The following is a 22,310-nucleotide window of genomic DNA, read 5'->3' on the forward strand; positions in this document are numbered from 1 at the left end:
AATAACTAACTGTGAAGACACAAGTAACACCAGCATGAATAAAGTCACCAAAAAAAAGAAAAAGAAAAAGAAAAAAAAAAACATGCTACAATGCATCCTAGCAACCTACAAGCTTTTAACAGATCAACACAACATTGTACAATATGACATTGTATGTTCAGACTTGGCCTAACACCGAAATGTAATCTGCTTGTTTCTCCTCTGGAAAGGCGTTTGTATGAACAGGATTTGGTCTTAGATAACAGGATTAGAATGTTCCACACACTACTGAGAATCCGTGAGAGTGTTGTCTCAGTTGTCTTGTGCAGGTTGATATTTTCCACCATGTTCCTGTGGTCCACCACACTGGTTGTCATCCTGGGGTGTGTTTCCCAAAACCATGGTGGCTATAACCAAGTTAGCTACTTTGTTGGTTGCAATGCAATTTCCCATTGCCAACCAACTAAGTAGCTAACAGGTTAGCAGCTATGGTTTTGGGAAACGCACCCCTGTATGATCTGAAAGAAGGAATGCAATAGGATGGATGTAGTTTAAACCACATCAAAGTTTTTTATCTACTCAAATTAAGATTCATTGTTAATATTTCTGAAAAGAAATTTAAGTAACTTATTTTCACCTTCAGTTAGTAGTGTAATGCTTGGCAAGTCAGTTTTGAAATTCAGAATATATTTGCTCTAAACATGCTTTTGACTGGCCAATATGGAATGTTTAAATGCAACTATTATGACCCTGGATAAACTGCTCTATTTGTATAGTTAGATTTTATATTTGTCAGAAAATAAATTACATTTAGTTCAAAATAAAAGTATGTTTGTCTGTTTTAAAATGTGAAAATGCATTGAATAAAATAGTTAAAAATATATATAATTCATATTTTATTATTTATATAGTGTAAACAATCAAAGTCGAAGTCGTTGTCGGATTGGTTGAACCCCCTCACAAGCGCTTATCAGGATCATAAACATTGGAGTTTAAAAAGTATGTATCATATTGAAAGTTCAAGGCATATAATCTTCAGATACGTCCGAGAGTTTTACACCCCGGTCTGTTATGTCCTCATGGGCAAGCCTTGTGTAGGGAGTCTTGACTTGCTGGAAACTCTAAAAGAATCCATAGGGAAAAACTACATTTCAGATATAAGAGATGCTTTGGTGGATATGCTGATCAGCAGAATCAGCATTGCAGTCATTGGGGATGGAAATGCAGAAAAAGCCACTTCCATCAACTCCAAAATCTGAGCCAAGAAGATGAAGGAGCAGCCCGCTCTCCATTATCTGCTGCCCCAGAGGAACTAGCTGTAGTCCCCAACCTAAAGCATCCTGACTTTCGCTTCTGGGATCTGCCATCAGTCTCTAGTGACACAACTTTTGAGGCTGAGGATTATATAGAGCGATTTAAAGTTATGAGATACAACTCCATCATAAACGAAAAAATACAAACTATACAAATGCTACACATAAACATTGTACCTATACACAACTAACCTATAATAATAATAATAGTAATAATAATAATAATATTATTATTATCACATCATTTAATTTCATAGTTAAAATTATTTAAACCAATAAAATATATAATATATAGTAATAATATATACACCATGCAATAAAAATCTCTCATCAGATTTTCCCAAATAACATATTTTAGATAAAAAATGTCTGTTATTGCCAAAAGGTGACATGCTTTAATCTCTGTACATGCATAAGGAAAGTCTGGGTTGATTTGCATGAGAATGTTGTTTAGATGTACTTTAAGGGCAATGGTGCACTTCTGCTATTAAAAAAAAAAAAAAAAAAAAAAAAAAATAATAATAATAATAATAATAATATATATATATATATATATATATATATATATATATATATATATATATATATATATATAAACAACTTTAAGATCAGTTATGTTTCCTTTTATTGTTCTCTTGCAATTTTGATCATGAACCCATGGATTTATTTTAGCCTTTCATTTACTTCAATTACTTCATTTACTAAGTCAAAAGTTACATTTAGTGTGTAACACCACAACACCAAACCTGTACATGTGAATTACAGTGGGGTAAGCATACAGGAAGTTCAAAGACACAGGCCATAATACATTTGAATGTGTTTCTTCCTTTCAGTTTAACCTCAAACTGACTACTTCAAAAAGGCAAGAATTAAGGTTACATTAGTTCTATCTTTCTAAACTCTATTTCTGTGTTCTGCACTTGTGGTACTGATAAAAAATATAATAAATAAATAAATAATAATTATTATTATTTGGGACAAATTTCCAGATATCCAAAGTACTAAGATATGGATCTCTTTTTAAGAGCACTTTATTTTACATTATATGTACTTGCAATGTAATTAACTAAAAAACGACATGGTTAGGTTTAGACTTAGGTTTAGGGTTAGCACCTAGCTAATTTAATTACCATAACAAGTACATAGTATGTAGATGGGGAAAGGACTGTCTGTAGGGAATAAAAAACTACTGATCTTTCTATAATGGATTTCATATCAACATTTCAACATAATTATTAAACTCCCATTTCCCCGGATAATGCAACTTTAAGGAGTATAAGATCACTGGAATAGAATTACTGTTCATTCTGGGTGGCATCTTTTCAAGAAGAATTCAGAACCAACTGTCAGATCTTCTCCAAGATGTTGTTTGTGTTCTTTGAGGAAATCTTTGTTTTTGCTCTCTCGTTCAACACAAACAAATAAAATGATAACTGACCTCACATAGACAGGACATTGGCTTGCCTAATCTAGGAGCTACATCCTCCACCACCCTGATTTTTTTCCACAAGTTCAGACACCAAACCATAGCAGGATTCCATCACTTTGACCAGAACATTTTTGGTTTTGGTTTCTTCAGCTCTGTGTAGTTGTAGACACCACCTCTGGGTGTAGAATTTTTCTTCAACTATTCTACTTCGCGAATGATCTTTAGCACTTGCCTGTTCTGCAACTGCGGCTATTAATTCACCTTTGCACTCCTGTAAGTCCACAATTTCAGCACGAAAAGGTGGGACGATTTAATCTCTTCACTGGTGTTTAAATATGTTTTGATAAAAAAAAATTCAGTATCTCTCTTGTTGAGTGCTATGATGATAATCTCTTGAAGCTTTTTTTTAATATCACCTTTAGATTTTCTTGATGCTGGACTATTTATTGGTGTCTGACCATTAATTAATTATTTTAATTTCCTTTCCATTTCCTTAAAAGTAGAAATCATCTTATAAATAATTTGTAGGCCTAAGTTCAATGTGGTTTGGTCATTCAGCAAATTGTATTCAGTAAATAAAATAAAATAAAGTCTGCTGATAGCAGCTGTTTGACAACTCTATTAGAGGGGATTTTATTTTCTGAAAAGTTTTGACAGAACTAACCACTGGAACAGGAAGTGAGCTTCACACTTACATGACAGTATTAACATATATATATATATATATATCTTTATCTCTACCACGAATGTGTGACTTTAGCCTTGTTTCTTTTATGTCTTTAAGGTTAACTATGCAAATATGACAAGCTATAAATACACTTGGGTGAAGTTCTCCTTTTGTTTCTCGATTTGAACATTTTAAGACAATTATTGAGAACAGTGGGTTTGATTTAGAAGGTAAAAGGTTTTTATCTTTCTTTTTTTTTTACTGTGATAAAAATATTTGGTAGTTGTCAGTTTATTAGCATAATCAGTTAAGATGAATAGCTCATGCATGAGAAGCACTGTGCTTCTTCTAACAAAAATATTGTTGACATGGCAATGAGTCATTAATAGATTTTTTGAGAAATATTAAAAGGTGTCATCAAGTTCTTATATACAAGACTGTTACTGTTGAATGAATATGATGAATAAATGATTCGGTAACAAATTAAATAAATATATATGTAATTAAACGCACACACATGCTCGCACAGAGAAAATCAATTCTAAATAATTACCAAATTGAATGTAGCCAAAATTACACTTTGCAAAAAAAAAAAAAAAAAAAAAAGGAAAGGAAAGGAGAGACACGCTAAATCAACATCTGTGACTGCAAAAAAAAACAAATTTTCACCCACACACAACGGCAAACACCGAAAGTGCTGGAGCTCAAGAGAATAACATAATATAATATCTTTATTTTATTAGCAGCACACAGAATAATGCTTCCTGAAGAGATTCCTCTGCTTCTGCTTGGTGAGTATTGTATATGCTGATTTCTGTAAATGATTGTGCTAATTTATTGGTACACATAAAAGTCTCACTGATGGTGTTTTTTTTTTTTTTTTTATTGCAGTTCTTTTTGCGGGCTCCTGCATGAGTTCAAAAGAAGTCCTAGTTAATGTGCCTGAAAGAACAGAAACTACTTATGAAGGGTCATCTGTGACCATCCCCTGTTCTTACAAAAAACCAGTGGACACAAATTATACACTGCTGTGGTTTAAAGATGCAATTTATCTAAAATACCAGACGTTTGACGGGACTATTGTGTACAGTAACACAAAAGAACGTCCCCAGTCTCTGCATTACTCCAGCAGAGTGGAATACATCACTGATGCAACACCAGAAAACAAACAAGGAGACTGGATAAAATGTGATTTAAGAATAACCGATCTGCAAAAGACAGACAGTGGGAAGTACACATTTCGATTGATTTCAGACACAAGGTTCATGAGTAAAGCTCTGTCTCTCAAAGTTAAAGGTGAGCAAACATTTGATGCTGTGATAAAGGCTGTTTTCTTATATATATATATATATTTATATATATGTTCATCATTTATTCACCCTCATGTCTATCTATATTTCTTTAATCATGAAATAGATGTTTTTCAGAAAGTTCATGCTGCGTTTATTTATTTATTAAAGATTTTATTGGCTTTTAGACTTTAATATGATATGGACAGTACTCAGGACGTGAAGAGGGAGAGAGAGAGGGGAGGAGGGGCTGGTAAGATCAAGAAAGGTCCACGAGTCATGACTCAATATATGTATATGTGTTATATGTTGGCACACTGCCCATGAGGCCATTGGCAGTGACCATGCTATTGATTATTAAACGAAGAATCTGAATGGGAACACGGGCTTTATGAGGTTACCAATGGTTCCCGTGTGTCTCATAATCAGCCACAATTCTCCAAATATGAATAAACATCTTTTATTCACACAAATAAAACTACGACAGAGTGATATATATATATATATATTACAAAACAAAAAACAAAAACTGAACAACATGAGGGTGAGGGTGACTAATTTTTTATTTTTTTTATTATAGTTTTAATAATTTGATATTGCAACTTTTTATCTCACAATCTGACTTTTTTTCTTGAATTCTGAGTTTAGATTTCACAAATCTGTCTTTTTTCTTAAAATTTTGAAGATATTGTTGCAAGATATAAACTCAGAATTACAAGATATTTTCTTTATTTATCATTTATTTGTACAGGGACAATGCACAACAACAGTGTTGCGCCAGAGTTAGCTATAAAGCTAATTTGCATCTGCAGTCCCTGGAGACAAACTTGTAATTCTGAGAAGAAAAGACTGAATTCTGTGATATTAACTTGCAATAGGGGGTAAAATATCTAGTTTTGTCACAGAATAAGTAAGGAATAATTGACTTTGGGCAATTGAATTATTAGAAAAATGCACACCTTCGTGTCGTGGCCGTTACACCTCGGGGTGTGCATTATTTTTCTAATAATTCAAAGGCCGGAGTAAATTATTCCACTTATACTACGTTTACCACACGTCAAGACATCGATCAGAATACTGTATATACTTAAAGAGATTTGTCTGGTTTTTGTACTAGCTGTTGTGAGTAGGATTATTTCTTCCGCATCTCATCTAATTCCTCTTTTGCTAGTACCAAAATGTTATTTTAAAGCTGGTAATGGAGGCTTGAGCCATTTATAGCATTCTTATGCAGTCTTTCATTAGGCTAACGTACCTCGCTACTGTGCGTCTCTAAACAGGGCAGCGCTGACAACATCTTTTTGTGCAAACTGCATGACCGGTATTACGGTTTTACTATGTGAAGTGATATGGAACTTTAATGCAGTCAGGAGAGCTGCCTGGAAATACGTTCGCCGTGTGTTTCCCAGAAAATAACTGCACACAATAGAACGTTTGTCAGCCAATCAGATTCAAGCATTAAAGGCAGGGTAGGCAAAAAATTTATAAACAACTTTCTTCCAAATTCGTTTAAACTTTCTATATATATCAATGCATAATTAAAATGTAAGTACTCTGATATAAAGAGTATAAAAATCGAGTGACTCTAGACCGTTTAATCTGTATTAAACACAGCTCATTATTTCCATTCGGGACGAAACATAGGATTGGCTTAGGCGACTGTCACTCTCTCGCGACCATGGCAACCACACTTTTGCCACACATGACCTGCCCACTTGCGCACGTACGTTTGATTTGAGGAATTCAAGAGGCACGGATCCTAGGAATACCAAAACAATTGTAGAGAAACAGCAAGCATAATTCACAGTACCGGCCTATGCAGTTAGTGAAGGCAAACCAGGCAAAAAAAGGAAGACAGTAACAGTACAAGAAAAGGCAATGAACAAAAAGTCTTTGGATAAACAAAGAAATAAAACGTGAGTTAATATCGGCGTGGCTTTCCAGCGATGCGAGAACTGAGGGAACTCAAGGGGCTGAAAAGTGACTCCTTGATGGCTTTATTTCTGCTGGACAGGTAAATCTTTATTTTTGTATTTTTATCATACATATTTTTTTGTTTATTTTTTCATGAAGCATGTGTCATTAGCACACGTAGCTGCATAATATAGCTAACATAACATTACTTAGCGAGCCGTAGTAGAGACGATAAATAATCTATAGGCCTAGCTCAAGATGATCGCTATAGCGTGGCTTTGGAAGGAGCCCAGAAGGGAGGGGGTGGAGTGAATGGAAATAATGAGCTGTTTTTAAAACAGTCGTGAGAGGTCTACAGACACTCGATTTTTATACATTCTTTTTCAGAGTACTTACATTTTAATTATGTATTGATATATAAATAAAGTTTAAACAAATTTGGAAAAAAAGTTTTTTATATATTTTTTACCTACCCTGCCTTTAAACGGCCCTGTAGTACAACAGGAAATAAACAATTCTGGCCTTATATAGTTCCAATATTTACAAGTTTATTCATTAGAAATTGTGCTTGTCTTCTCAGAACTGTGAGTTTATATCTCACAATTCTGACTTTTTTTCTAAGAACTATAATAACTCGAATATATTTCTTTGTTGGAGAAATTCTAACCTGTTCTCATTCCATATTCTTTTCAGACAATCCTTGTAAGGTGCACATTGAACCATCAGAGCTGAAGAATCCAGTCCGTGAGTCGGACAAATTAACTGTTCGCTGTTCCACACTTGGTTCCTGTGATCTTCATCCTGAGTGGCTCGTTCATACATCAGGACAAAAGCAAGAATGGACGTCCACCTCATCTACTGATATGATTATAGAGACTGAAGAAGATAAAGAAGGCAGAAAGATCACCAAATTGAAGCTCAGTGTGACATGGAAGGATGACAGAAGGATTCTGTCTTGTCGTCGAGCGAAGAGTGAGGACAGCTTCCAGATCAGGAATATCACACTGTCTGTGGAATGTGAGTGAGTATATCATGTGTTTTTGAACAATTACTCTATATTTAGTGTAAACAGTCACTGACTGAGCATTATTCACTCCAGCTGCCCACTTCATCTCGTTTCTTCTCTAGATGCACCTAAAGAGGTAAAAGCAACAGTGAGCTCTGAGGATGTGAAGGAGGGAGATTCTGTAACTCTCTCCTGCACCAGCAGAGGTCAGCCTGATGTCAGCTTCTCATGGTACAAAAAAGAGAGAATAGAAAAGTCTCAACAAATGTCTGACTTGAAACTAAATAATGTCAAACCAGAAGACAGTGGAGAATATTACTGTGAAGCTGAAAACAAGCATGGGACACAGGAATCAAATATCATTCAAATTGATGTGAAGTGTGAGTATAATGTTTTATGTAAACAGAAACCTTTGAAGAACCTTATGAGGAACCATTATGAACTTCAGTACTTCATCTATTAAAATCATTTATTGTTAAATATGCATTTCTTGTGCCTGTGCACTGCATTATTCAGATGGTCCAGTGGGTGTCAAAGTGCAACCTGTTAACATTAAAGATCTCAAAGAGGGAGATGAACTGACACTCAAGTGTTTAGTCGAGAGGGGTAACCCAGCAGTCTATCAGTTCATGTGGTACAAAAATTCCCAAGAACAGAGTGAAACCAGCGAGACATTCATCATCAGTAAAGTTACTAAAGAGGACAGAGGATCTTACCGATGCCAGGCTGATAACGGGATCAGAACAGAAATATCAAATAACTTCACAGTATCTGTAAAGTGTAAGTATTTCTGTATAATATTTGTAGCACTTTATATATCTGCACCTCCAACAAACTAATAAAGTGATTTGGTTATTGTTTATAATTAAACATCTTCTAAATATTAAATCAAACTCTTAACAGTCAGCTTATAAATTTATGATAGTTAATTTTACTCCATGTCATTTAGAAAGCTTATGCAAAATTAACAAATTTCAATGCTATATATATCAAAAGCATGTTAGATGATAAATCTCTTCATTTATATTGTGACAATTCTCTTCACATTTTTATTTTTTCTTGTCGCTCACAGATTCACCAAGAAGCATCAAAATAGAGGGCTCGACCTCTGTAAAAGTGGGCACTTCACTGACTTTGACATGCTCAGCTGATGCTGAGCCTCAGCCACACACATACAAATGGAAGCACACACCTGGACTGTCTCCTGTCCCATTATCAATGGAAACTGGACAGTTAAACATCGAGAAAGTGACCATTCAACATGCAGGACAGTACACATGTGATATTACCAACACTATGGGCACAGGATCACACGCTGTTAAAGTTGATGTCCTTTGTAAGTCTGTTTTGCTCTAAAACCTATACCTTAACTAATCAAAGTTAATGATTTCACAAATAGGTAATTAAGACACTTTTTCTTTTAAACTCTGCAGATCCTCCATCTAATCTCAGTTTGATCATGCAGAGGGAAGCGAGAGAGTTTGAAGTGATCTCCATTATCTGCACGGTTCAAAGCAATCCTGTGTCACACCTGACAGTGACAGGACCTCGGGGGAATCTGACATATATTCAGAACAATCAAAGGGAAAGCACTGCATCTGCAAAAAAAATGACAGTCTACTTGAATGTTACAGAGTCAGATGCAGGAGTGTATAAGTGTAACGCAGAAAGTCAAGAGGGAAAACAAGAAACTAAACAAAAGCTAATTGTGTTTCGTAAGTAATAATCTTTTGAGAGAGATGAGATGATTTAATTTTACTTGAAAGTGACCAAACTGATAATTAGGACTTTGAGCAATACTTCTCCTAAATAATTTGAGTTTCATATTTTTATATATTGTGTATATATAGATGCACCCAAAAATGTGACTGTAAGTGTTAAAGGAGAACAAACATTTGGGAGTGAGCTGACCCTTACATGTGAGGCTCGCGCCGATACTGCTCCATCTTCATATGAGTGGAAGAAAGGCTTCAATGGCCAGTTAAAGACAATTGAACAGAAACATGAACAGAGACTACACTTTCTATCTCTGGAAATCTCTGACTCTGGTCAGTACGCCTGTATTGCTCAAAACTCCATTGGAAAAACACTATCTCCATTAGTAGAGATGAATGTGAAATGTGAGTACTTATTCTACTAGTTATTTGACACACCTTTTTTTTGGGGGGGGGGGGGGGGTGCTTCTTATTTTTTGGAATTTGTCTTTTCTGACAGATATAAGATTGTCCAGTGTTGTGTGATTAGTTTAACTAGTCTAATGAATTACTTTTGTCATTATAACTGGATTAATATCACACTGTCCAAATTTGTCATTGTGTAACAATCGGATCAAATTATCATTGCTTCCATTTACTAAATATTTTGAATATATTCATATAATTTTGCCTATAGATGTTCCAATCATAAAAATTGTCCATAACATGACAACATTAACTCAGTGGAATTGGGAGATTCCAGTCTCTCTGACCTGCAGTGCAGATGCACATCCTCCTGCCGAGGTCTACAACTGGTACAGAGAGGAGGACAACGTGACCGTACTTTCAGAACATCAGAACTTCACTGTTCAGCCTCAGAACCCAGGAATATATTACTGTACAGCAGCCAATGATATCGGAGAATCACGATCCGAAAACATCATGTTATTTATTGGCAGTGAGTATGAAATAACACATTTTAAATATGTATTTTCCAAATGACTCAAACTGCATTAAGCTAGAAATTATTCTGCCAGACTTTAGACATTACCCTCCATTTACAACTGCCTCTTTGGCATAACCGTGATAACCAAGCAATTTTTTGTGTGTCAACTAATATTTTAATGATATTTGTCAGGGTGTAGGATAGTTTTCTGCTCATCACTCCATGGAACCTTTATGAAAGCATAAAAATACTATGGTATGTTGAAAGATTTTTAGGAAACATAGTTCAAGTTCACATAGGCCTACTTGTTTCTCAGAAAAACAATGCTACAGCCTGTAATTATACTTTGAACCATGTGATCCTGCTTATTTACATTTACAGTAAAGACTCCAGGTCACCAGTTGGTGGAAAACACCTTTTTCTAATATTTTGAAATTGTACTGCAATACCTACATCAACCACTAGCTATATTTTATTCCGATTAATCATGCGGGGTTATTTTGAAAACGATGTCTTGATCTCTCCCCAAATCTCTCTTAATTTAGGTAACTCTCCTATGGTGTTCTACAAGATCATCTTCCCCATCATTCTCCTGTTGATTCTTATTGTTGTGGTTCTCTTCTGATACGCAGGTAAATACCTCTTTCTTTTTATAGATGTTAAAGTGCCCCTATTATGCCTTTTACGACTATAACCTTTCATGCAGTGTGTCATGTACTGTAGCTGTATGTGGACATAAACTATCTGCAAAGTTGTAAAGCCAACAGTGCATGATAGATAAAGTTATTGTCTGTCAAAAAGTCAGCTCTCAGTTGCCTAAACGAGTCATCGGGGATTTTAATCTTATTCTGTTACAGCTCTATGTCACACAGTAACACATTTGCATAATGTTCGCCCATGTTTTAGGGTCCTGCCCACAAACAGAATAAAAATTTCTGTGTGGTTAACATCATGTCGAGAAGACAATGTATCATACGCTGTGAGAGTAAATTTTGATCAAAACTCAAAATTACCACAAACTTATCAACACTTGACACTTACCACTGAGAAATGTCCTGCTTCAGTCATGCTTATCAATCAGTCTCTTGTCAATCAACCACTTCATTCATTTCATCATCAGATTCAGGCTTGAGTTGGTAAGCTAAGATCCATACCATCTTTTCTGTGTATTGACAAGTCTCCAGGCCTGTCATTCTGCAATGGCAATTGGCATTTCATTTCCGACACACGCTGTATGCGGTAGACCAATCCATAGCCACAGACAGATCTCTCTATGGATTTGGACCAATCACAAAGGACTGGGCCATCTGAGCAGTCACAGCAGATAGGGCTTACAGAAAGGAGGGGTTTAGAAAGACTGATTCTTTTAACTGCTTCGCACGAGTTGTTTATGAATCATTTAGAAATTAGGTAAAATTTAACATATTTTGAGAAAACGTACATGTTTTTTTTTTTTTTTTACCTTGCATGCATGTTTACTTGTTTTAGGAGACTCGTGAAACAATATTAGCAACCTTAAAAATGGCATAATAGGAGCAGTTTAAGTTAAAAATACAATAATACCAAATACTAAATTAACTTGTATCATTTACCAGTTCATCTGCATATTAGTGCAGCCCTATCAGGTGTTGAGTTTGAAGGTGTTAGTTATTCTGATTATTGCTCTTGTTATTTTACAGGACTATCATCAAGGCAAGATCATATCAACAAAGTGGAACAGATAATCCTTTGTGCTTTTTTCCAGTATTCCTGTCACACTCTTCTACAGTGACAAACTTACTTTTATTGGTTATTTTACTTCTGTTTGTTTCACAACTGGGCTACTCACAGTATAATATTGAAACCAACGTTACATGCATTTTTTTAAACAATGAAATGTATCAGTTTGCTTAATAAGAGATAAATCCTGTTTTGTTTGAAATACTTAAACACTTAGGGATCACGTAATGATACCCAGGAGAATCTGTCAGTGGAGGGCATTCCTGATTCAGGTTATGGAAGAGTTAATCAATCACGTCCAATACCCAATTCCCAAGATCCCACTCGAGCACAGGACCCTGATCCAAGGTAATAGCAGCAGAACTAATTGTAGATATACACTAATTGTAATGATATTAATTCATAGTTTTTTTTTTCTCTCAAGGCCGAAATCTAATATCCATACGGTGTATGCTGCTATTAAATTACCTCAAATGAAACAGGTGAGACAATTCCCAAAGCATCTTATCTGTTGAGTACGAAATAAGACATCTCTGGTCAGTTTTAAATAGTTTCAAATCTTGGGAGTTCTCATCACGAAAAAAAAAACTGTATGGAGTTTCCCACAAAATCCACCCTGACATGTCCAAAAATATAAAATAGGCTTACTATTGTAACTCAAGGTAAGACAAAAACATGGTTTGGACGAGTAATGATGTACTCGCTTAAAAAATAGTTAACATAATTATGCTCTATTCATAATAGTTTTATTGTATTACCATATGTCTACAGAACACACACACTTACAATAAGTTGTTCACAATAAAGATAAACCAGAGATTTTATGGAGCACTTTTTATTCAACTCTACAGTATATTGAGAACATGTGTTTTATTATTTTATCCTCTTCCTAGAATTCCCAATCAGAAAATCCAGATTATGAAAATGTTTCTTCTGCATGTGTGCCAAAATTTTCATTCACAAATATGGACGGTGAATCTGATACCAGTGAAGAAGATGAAGTGAATTACTCCACTGTGTCTGCTGTTAAAGAACCCAGACATAACCAGAGGAGCCGCCTTATCAGTTCAAGCTCTGATGATGAAGACAGAACTGAATATTCAGCCATTAAAACATAAACAAAAGGAGTTTCCAATTAAAGAAGTATTATATCCTTAATCTGTATTATAGTTATAATATTTTTTTTCTACAATGTTATCTAAAACTGAAAATATTATACAAATTTTTATTGTGATCTATAAGTGTGGCTTTTTAATTTTGCAGTGTGTTCCTATGCATTAATAAAATAATAACAAATATAATTAACAATGTTTTAAAAAATAGTATCTCATTATGTATCAATGTACCATATATTTGTGTGATCAACTAATGGGTGAAAAAAATGACAAAAATGCTGTGAAAACTACATTGTGTGAAAGGCAACAATAAAGCTTTGTAATCTCATTAAACATTTGTATTGGCCATTGTTGAACTGCCAAGATGAGAGCATTTGTCTGGTTGGACTGCATAAAACTGTGAATTAAAAACAAAACAAACAAACAAACAAAAAAGTCTCCAGAGCTCAGTGATTTCAAGAATTAAAGGGATAGTTCACCCAAAAATGAAAATTAGCTCATTATGTACTCACCCTCGATCCATCCTAGGAGTATATGACTTCATTCTTTCAGACAAATCCAATCAGAGTTTTAAAAAAAGAGTCAGAAAAAAAGTCCAAGTACAGATCATCAGTCCAAAATTAGTGAAATAAAGCCATCCATCCCTAATAAAAAATGCTCCGGGGGGTGAACAAGGCCTCCTGTATTGAATCGATACAATTTTTGTAAGATAATTATCTATATTCAAAACGTAATAATCACTTTAAACTAGCTTGCACCAACAGTTGTACACGGAAGCAGCTCTGGGAGGATGACGTAAGATGTTGCCGTTGTGCATGCGCACAAGTCTCATGAAAACCAATGTTTGTTTACAGCATCAAAGGAAGCCAAGTTTTCGTACTTTATCAAAGAAAACCAGTCTCTTCAACCCTCTACATTGCAAGTAAATCACTCGCATATGTGACTAAATCTTCACTCTGGTGACTAAATAATGTATAAAGTTAGCCAATGTCTAATAAATTCTCAGATTTTACTCGCCAGTGTGAGTTTGAGGCTAAGTATAAGTTTAGCACAGATATATATTAATTCACCGAACTCTCTCTGACTGAGCGCTTCTGAGTTTCACTCTCCATTGTAGCAGAAATGAGTCAAATCAGACAAATCAAAGAGTCTATCAGAGCTGTGTGCATTGAAACATGAGCTGAATTCCTCAGGAAGTAGTTCATAAATCAGTTCTAGTGCCACAAGAACCAAGCAAGATAACCAACCAACCAACTTGTTCACACAACAGCTTTCAACATTAACACCAATAGAACAATTATTGACAATTTTAATTCGAAGAAGAGATTGTCAAATTTATTGTTCGTGATTGGAATGCAACGCTGGACATCACATGTATACCCAGGAGATCAAGTTAAATACTTGCATTGACTCCCCCCCCCCCCCCAGCCAGTGAAACCAGACTGAAATTCCTAAGGGGGAAGGGCTTTAAACCTTTGTCTTCACAGAAAAGTCCTTTGCCAGAGAATGGCAAAGAAACCCTTTTTATACATTATATATGGACCAGAATGAACTCAAAAAAGACTTATGAATGAATCATTCCATTGCTTAACTCCATATTCATTTATGTGTAACCCACACATTTGACTATCATGTATAATCACTTATTGTGTATGTCTTTTGATAACTATAGGATACATAGTCATGTCTAGTATTGAAATAATCGCATTTTCTTGCTTGATATTGTCCTGACAATCATTTATTTGTAAAATATATCATAATCATGTTATAGGAATCATGTCCAAAATTAGACCCTGTGAGGCAAGAACCACATGCTTGGTAAGATAAACAAATGATTTATGATACCCACCCCAAGAACATATCTGATTGGTCAAGGCAACATTTGAGGGGTGGCCAACAGGAAAGTTTAAATACTTTGGATACGATTAAATTTTTGCTTTTAGTTCTAGTCTAGCTGCTGCTATTAGCCATGTCGGCTTTTAGTCTAGCATTGCTTGTGCTATCAGTCATGCGGGCTTTTAGTCTGCTTTTAGTTCCAACCTTGCTCGTGCTATCAGTCATGCCTGCTCTTAGCTTTTAGCTTGTAGCTTTGCTACCTAGCTTTAGCTATAAGCATCTAGCCATGCGGTTAGTCGTCATTGTTCTTTGAGCGCGGTTCCAGCGTGCCTGCCTACTGCTTCTATGCCACAATGAGAAGGAACACAACCTAGTCTCGTCAAACTTTATTTCTTTTCTTTTCCATTTGAGAGTTTCGTGTTCTGAGTTAAGTTTTGTAACGTCGAGTCTCCGACGCCTGACCTCGGATGCCCGTTCAACTTCAACCAGCGCACACGACTCTGCACTTTGAGCCAACGCCCAACAACCACGGGCTTCCCAAGACGTCACTTCACTACTGAACTTCCAGCCAATCAGCGACGCCGGGATACCCCTTTCAACGGGAGTCCCTTTCACAGGAAACTAAGGCAACGTATCCCCTGATATTTGTTGTGCTGGTGTATCTAATATAATTTTAGTCACATTGAGGAACTCAATGCAAGGGCTAATTACGTGATTGATGGTTGTTCATGTCTATGCAATTTAACCTACTGCTGTAAACTTGGGATTCCATATTTCCATTCTCTTAAACTCATCTTTCCTTAACTTTCGACCTTCCTACAACTTGTGTGAATGTGTGTGTGCGTGCGTTTATGTGTTAGATTAGTTTATATGTCTTAGATTTATCTAATAAAGCCTTATTCATATTGAAAAGAGAAGTATCTTGTGTTTTGTGCTTACAAGTTAATGTCTTAAACTGCCGATCTTGTTACTGTGCTAATTGATAGTGTTTTCACTATAGTTTGGATATTAGTATCCAGCGCAGATTTGATGTTAAACGGCTCGTTCACTGAACCGCAGGCGCGTCTCCGTGAACAGCCGTGAAACAGTGATTCTGTTCAAATTCCCTTTAAAATCTTAAATGATTCCCTTTGAGCTAAATTGACCTGTTTCCCTTACATTTATAATGGTGGAGAAAATGCGGGGAGTTTAATCTAAATTGTGAGCATAAACCAAGTTATTTAATCTTTGATTTTGCTAAAGGAATGAAAGATGAGAAGCATGCGAGACCTGAGTATGTGTGTGTGACGCGTGACGTAAGCAGCGCGCGCCCTCCCGCTTGAATGAAAGGAGCTAGAGGAGACTTTAACTCGAGTCCGTCTCCCCTTTGTTAACAGCAGTAAGTGAACTTAAAAGTAAACATCTGAGATCGTACAATAAGGTAGAAATTGAGCGTGTTCCTCATTTGTGTAATGCCTTGTTTTATAGCTGATTTGATTTCACTGCGTGTTCCAGTGTCTCAAACGCTATCTCAGTCACTGTTTGCTGAACGGAGCTAAACTGTTAGTGTTTCAAAAGGGATATAAATCGGTGAATAAAGAATAGTTTTGAGCGGGTTCCTCAATCTATTTATCAAAGTCCCCGTATTCATATTTCATATAGTTTGATTGCCAGTGCGTGTTCCACTGCCGAATCAAATTTGATATTCGACTCCCCTAAGTTAACGTTAAACATTAGAGAACAATGTTTGCCCATTTGTATCCGTTCACAAAGTGAATGCAATCTCGCGTAACACGGCGTGTGTCCGAGAGTAATTTGAATGGGAGTGTTTTAAAAGCTTGATCAAGTAAATTTTAACTGTGTACCAACAGCGAAGGAAAACTTTTATGTTTGTGTCCAGAAAAACTGGCACGGAGAATCAAATTGCTGAGATTGATATAATAACTACAGCAGGAAGCTGCTATTTGAATTAAGATAAATTTAACTCTATACAAACTGAGAGTTTAAGTGCCACATCGCAAAACCAACTGAAAGGCGGTGTTGTTATTTGTACAGTGTTGAAATGAGCCGACATTTCATGTAACATGCTTAACTGTATTTGCAACAATGCAACGATTCATGTGCTAATCCACTAGAATGTGTTTTGGTTGCCATAGTGACGACCGTGACCCGGAAGCCTAACGTACTTCCGGAGCAACTCTGAACTGTGCACGTGCAGCGCACAAACTCCGCGGTTTCGCTAAGCTAACGAAACCATTGCATTTACATTGAAGTCTATACTAAAGCCACTAGCCTCGAAGGTTAGCCGTTAGCATTACCATCCAGTGGTAGAATAATGTGTGTTTGGGCAACGCTGACGTGATTTAACCATTTTAAACATCTTAACTAACACTTGTTAGTCCCTTTCTTTTTATCGCTCTCTTTTCTCACTAGACCACTTATTTTCATTTTACTAGAAAGGGAAATACTGATCACAATTATTAATTGTCAAATTGAAATTTAATTGAAACATTAAATTTATTTTGAATCATTTAAAATTTCCCTCTCAGATCATTTCATATGAGCTTTTATTTCTAGTATTCTCTTTTGGGTCTAATTATTTTAGGAATGAATAAGCCTTGAACTTTGGAAGTTAAATAAACTTATTCTTCCTAATTTATTTATTACCCATCTGAATATATGCTATTCAGACCTTTACTTATTTGAATGCGTTTTACCCCTCTTCCTGTTTTGGTTATACACTTAACCACTATTGTTTTACGTATTGATTTCCTCTTTTTAATTTCATGTTTGCATATTTTGCCCATTTATTAATTTTTAAATTTTCCTATTTCTTACCATTTCTTTTGTGTATCCTAGCCTGGGAACGACAAACCTGAGCCCCAAAAGGAGACATTGTTATCCCTCACTACGAGTTCAAATAAATTAGAAAGACAACCCTCTTTCACTTAAAGTTTATTTTGTTTGATTAGTTGTGCAGCAACTAACACAACGCTCTCCTTGTAGTTGAGATAACCGCTACTGAGACTTACCATCTCCGTCCTCTCTCTCCTTTACTTTCCTCTTCTCTTTTTACATTTGTAGGACATGTAAGAACCATCAATCAATTCTAAGTGAAGTAAATACACAATCGTGCCAAAGACGACGAATCATCCTTATGAATTTGATTGTAATCATCCTCTCATTTGTTCTTCCTAACCTCCCTACATTTGGAAACGCAATCCAAGTTTTAGCATCTCATCCAACGTTGCGATCAATTTAATAGAGATACGTGTTGAGCAACTGTCGCCTCGCTGACTCCCTGGTGAGCGGTCCAACTGAAAGGTGTACGGTGTCAATCCTGTCAGACTAAGAAAAGAGATATCAGAATTATTATTGTATTATTTTGTCCAAAGCAAGAAATATAATAATATTGTTTATGTTTTTGATAACATTTAATTGGAAAAAAATAATTTTCCTCATTTGAAAAACAGAAATTTTGCTTGTCAGTTGAATTTGTTTTTCACCTCTGTCTCTCTTTTCCTCTTCCTCATTAGAGTGACAAAGTCTTCGCATCTCTAGTCTACTTAGACACCCTGAGACCAACACAGTCATCAACACATTTCACTAGTGGTTCACAATCACTGATACAACACTTAGTTGTCCCACCACACATAGGCTTTTACTCCACACAGATCTGTGTCAGTCTCTCTTCTTCCCAGCGTGCCAACATGCCGCAGACTGCAGACCCCATTTCCCATGGGGAAGATGTGAACATTTGGCTGAGAGGCATAACAGACAGCCTCACTCCAAAGACATTTGAACTGTTTTTATTTTTAATAATAATCCTAATCCTGAGAAGATTCCTGACACAAGATTCAAGCCAGAACAACAACCACGAGGAGCTAGTCAAGATCACAAGCTCACTAAGCTATGCCTTCACAACCCAGCTGAAACTGAGCGACAAGCACATCACCCACCTTCAAGAGGAGCTGACACGTGCTCAACATCGCATAGACAAGCTGGAAGTGAAAGTTCAAGATCAACTCAAAGCACCCAGCGAGAGGGAGCAGGATACAACAGAACAAGTTATGAAGCTCCAAGCAGCCCTGGCAGCAGCTCAGCTCGACCAGCAACATGCAACGTCTGCTCAGAAAGACCTGGTAAACAGACTCCAGTATGCCGAACAGCTACTAGAGAAAGCCAAGATAGACATCAGAAACAAGAATTCTGAAAATGGTGCTTTGAAAGACCACCTTGAAAGGTACAGAACTGAAACGGACAATCTGACCCAACAACTAGACGATACCAACGATGAGCTCTACATGGTCAGAAAAGAACTCCAAAATGCTTACAAGCACAAACTAGAGCCAAGAAAAGAGAAACATCTCTTAGCCTCATCACTGCTGAGCAGAGCAGAGTCCCACGTCCAAGAACTGGCATATGACGAAAGGAGCGAAGGTCCACAACCCAAAACCTCACCTGCCTTCGCCACACAACCCTTTCCTGCCAACGAAAGAAAACCTCCCGTCCAAGGCCTTGAAGCTGCACACGGGATGACCATCAAAGACCTCAACAAGCTGTCTAAAAACATCAGCAGGTTCAACCCGAACTCCACAGAGAGCCCCGACATCCAAGCTTATCTGCGAGATATCGAATTTCACCTGGAAGTGAGACCTCATGTGACTGACAGAGACTGGTTATACCTCCTTAGAGCCACGTCCAGTTCCGAGGTACGAAACTTTCTAGATCGACAGCCCAGTCAAACCAAGTCAAACTACCAGCGACTTCGTGAGGTCCTGATTAAAGAGTTTACAGACCCAGAGTCTGAACATGGACTGTTAACTGCCTTGGAAACCAAACAAGGTCGTCAAGAGACTCCACAAGCTTATTACAACCGACTCCGACAATCCTACTTTGGTGCACACAACAACTCTGACCTTGAAGAGGATGTGAACTTCAAAACCCTCTTCCTAAAGAATCTGCACCCTGGAGTCAGTCACCATCTAGGTGTCATGGCCTGTCCGAACTCCATGACCATCCAACAGTTGCGTGACCTAACACAGAAGGCCTATAACAAGCAGAAGTTGGCCTCAAAGAAAGGTAACAAAACATCCACACTCTTGAACTCTGTCAACAAAGACTCAAGCCTTGCACTGGACGACACCCAGTGGCATCACAACACCAGAGTCTTCCATCAAGAGCACAGAGAACGTGACGCCCATATCCACGACCGCTTTCAGCCCAACTGCTGGAAAAATCCATGGGACCAGCCACGCTTCTCAAGAAACCAAAAGGATAACATCTGGAAACCTAACCAGATATCCAAAGGTAATCACCTGACTCATCCAAGAGCAACTCGTGTGGGTAAGCGACAACAAAACCCACCTCAGCACCACTCAGACATGCACAGTGCTGAGTATGCACAAGAACATGACCGCTTACCATTAGAAGACACGGAACAAGTCATGGAACAACTAAGAGAGTTCCTTCAAGACAATTTACATGCATATGACCACAAAGTTGAGTCATGCTCGCTGTGACCAGCGACAGAACGGAAGGCCGGTGATCCCCTGGTGCACCACATCAGAGATGACAAGCACCTGTTCAACAACAACCCAGAATGAACAAGTCTTTCACGGCCAACTGTTGATGAAAAATCTGAGGTACTAAAGGACATCACCTCGGTCACTAACAAACTGTCAAATGAACTCCAACTCCAAGTTCCAAATTCCCTGTCTGTGCAACAGCAACCACCAGAGCACAGAAGGTCAGAAAGTCTGCTACAGCCAGAAGGCATCACAAGAAGAATGCAACATAGGAGACAAGTTTTGCAACTCAGCTTCACACAGCCATGCCAAACTGCCTCCGACTGTCTGCTAAAGAACTTCCTGCCTTGCTGGACTGACCCCTCATTAGACCATGGACACGCCCTCATCCAAACCAAGGATGCTGAGAGCCAGTCTTAAGTGACATGCTAGAAAAAGGGGGAGACAACACAGATTTGAACAGATCTGACCACACATGCACTACACCAGTAACACACAACATTACCTACACCCAGAGGTAAACACATCTACTGATAACACAGTCAACAAACATATTCTTCCCACAGGTAGAATATCCAACTTTTAGCGTAACAAAGTAACACATACCATCCATGAAGAAACGTGCAGCCATCCTCACAATAGGTAGAACACCTGACACTAAAGTGAAAAGTGAAGTGAAAGTGAAGTGACATTCAGCCAAGTATGGTGACCCATACTCAGAATTTGTGCTCTGCATTTAACCCATCCGAAATGCACACACACAGAGCAGTGAACACACACACACACACACTGTGAGCACACACCCGGAGCAGTGGGCAGCCATTTATGCTGCGGCGCCCGGGGAGCAGTTGGGGGTTCGATGCCTTGCTCAAGGGCACCTAAGTTGTGGTATTGAAGGTGGAGAGAGAACTGTACATGCACTCCCCCCACCCACAATTCCGTCCGGCCCGAGACTAGAACCCACAACCCTTCGATTGGGAGTCCAACCCTCTAACCATTAGGCCACGACTTCCCCCAAAGTTAAGGTTCACGACACACTAGCTGCACCTGACATCCTAGCTCAATAGTAGTTGTGACACATGCTAGGAAAACCCACAGCAGCCTTGTTTTGTTTTGTTCTTCTTTTACCTATCCTTCTCCTTCCCCTCTTTCCTGAGTAGGTGAAACGCCTAGACACCCTGTGGGGGTCGAAGGTCTGATATTAGGATTGACTCGCAACGCCTAATATCCGCCAGCCACTCTAAACTGAATGGAAGCCAGAGAGCTCCATGCATGATAGGTCAATTCATTGAATTGAAAATGAAATTACTAGAAAACTAATGGTAAACATGTAAAGTAAGACAACCTAGAAGAACCAAACAAAGTTAACCACAAATTTGATTGATGAATCAAAATAAAAACAATTTCCAAGACGATCTAAACTATCCTCAATGTGCTAAACTACATTGACTAATTGAACTTAACCACGTGTACCTAAATAACCTGATGCCTGCACCAGTACAGTAACTGTCATGGAGGTGTTGTCTTGCTGTTTGCTGTGTTTGTCTGCTTCTTCTGCCTTTGTTTCTCCAGCGATCGACGATGTCTTCACCTAAACACCTCGCCGATCGAAAGGGGGATATATGTAGCAGAAATGAGTCAAATCAGACAAATCAAAGAGTCTATCAGAGCTGTGTGCATTGAAACATGAGCTGAATTCCTCAGGAAGTCATAAATCAGTTCTAGTGCCACAAGAACCAAGCAAGATAACCAACCAACCAACTTGTTCACACAACAGCTTTCAACATTAACACCAATAGAACAATTATTGACAATTTTAATTCGAAGAAGAGATTGTCAAATTTATTGTTCGTGATTGGAATGCAACGCTGGACATCACATGTAAACCCAGGAGAT

The 22,310-nt window shown here is 37.4% G+C and overlaps 1 protein-coding gene across 5 annotated transcripts in view; it reads left to right on the forward strand.

The window, feature by feature from the left end:
* Positions 1-2,837: 2,837 nt before the first annotated feature.
* Positions 2,838-22,310, forward strand: part of LOC113114910 (B-cell receptor CD22-like) — a 53,928-nt gene continuing 34,455 nt past the window's right edge. Inside the window, exons 1-8 of one of the 5 annotated variants that reach the window (XM_026282011.1) lie at positions 2,838-3,021; positions 4,280-4,684; positions 7,285-7,612; positions 7,691-7,977; positions 8,114-8,377; positions 8,670-8,933; positions 9,031-9,312; positions 9,448-9,717. In XM_026282011.1, coding sequence (XP_026137796.1) covers positions 4,300-4,684; positions 7,285-7,612; positions 7,691-7,977; positions 8,114-8,377; positions 8,670-8,933; positions 9,031-9,312; positions 9,448-9,717 — 2,080 coding nt within the window. In that variant the 5' untranslated portion in view covers positions 2,838-3,021; positions 4,280-4,299. Of the gene's footprint in view, positions 3,022-4,044; positions 4,180-4,279; positions 4,685-7,284; positions 7,613-7,690; positions 7,978-8,113; positions 8,378-8,669; positions 8,934-9,030; positions 9,313-9,447; positions 9,718-22,310 lie in introns of those variants that run through there. The other 4 variants (XM_026282012.1, XM_026282010.1, XM_026282014.1 and 1 more) reach the window with 4 other exon arrangements.

Source organism: Carassius auratus, chromosome 15 (assembly GCF_003368295.1).
Source record: "Carassius auratus strain Wakin chromosome 15, ASM336829v1, whole genome shotgun sequence".
In the NCBI taxonomy this organism is placed as follows: Eukaryota; Metazoa; Chordata; class Actinopteri; order Cypriniformes; family Cyprinidae; genus Carassius; species Carassius auratus.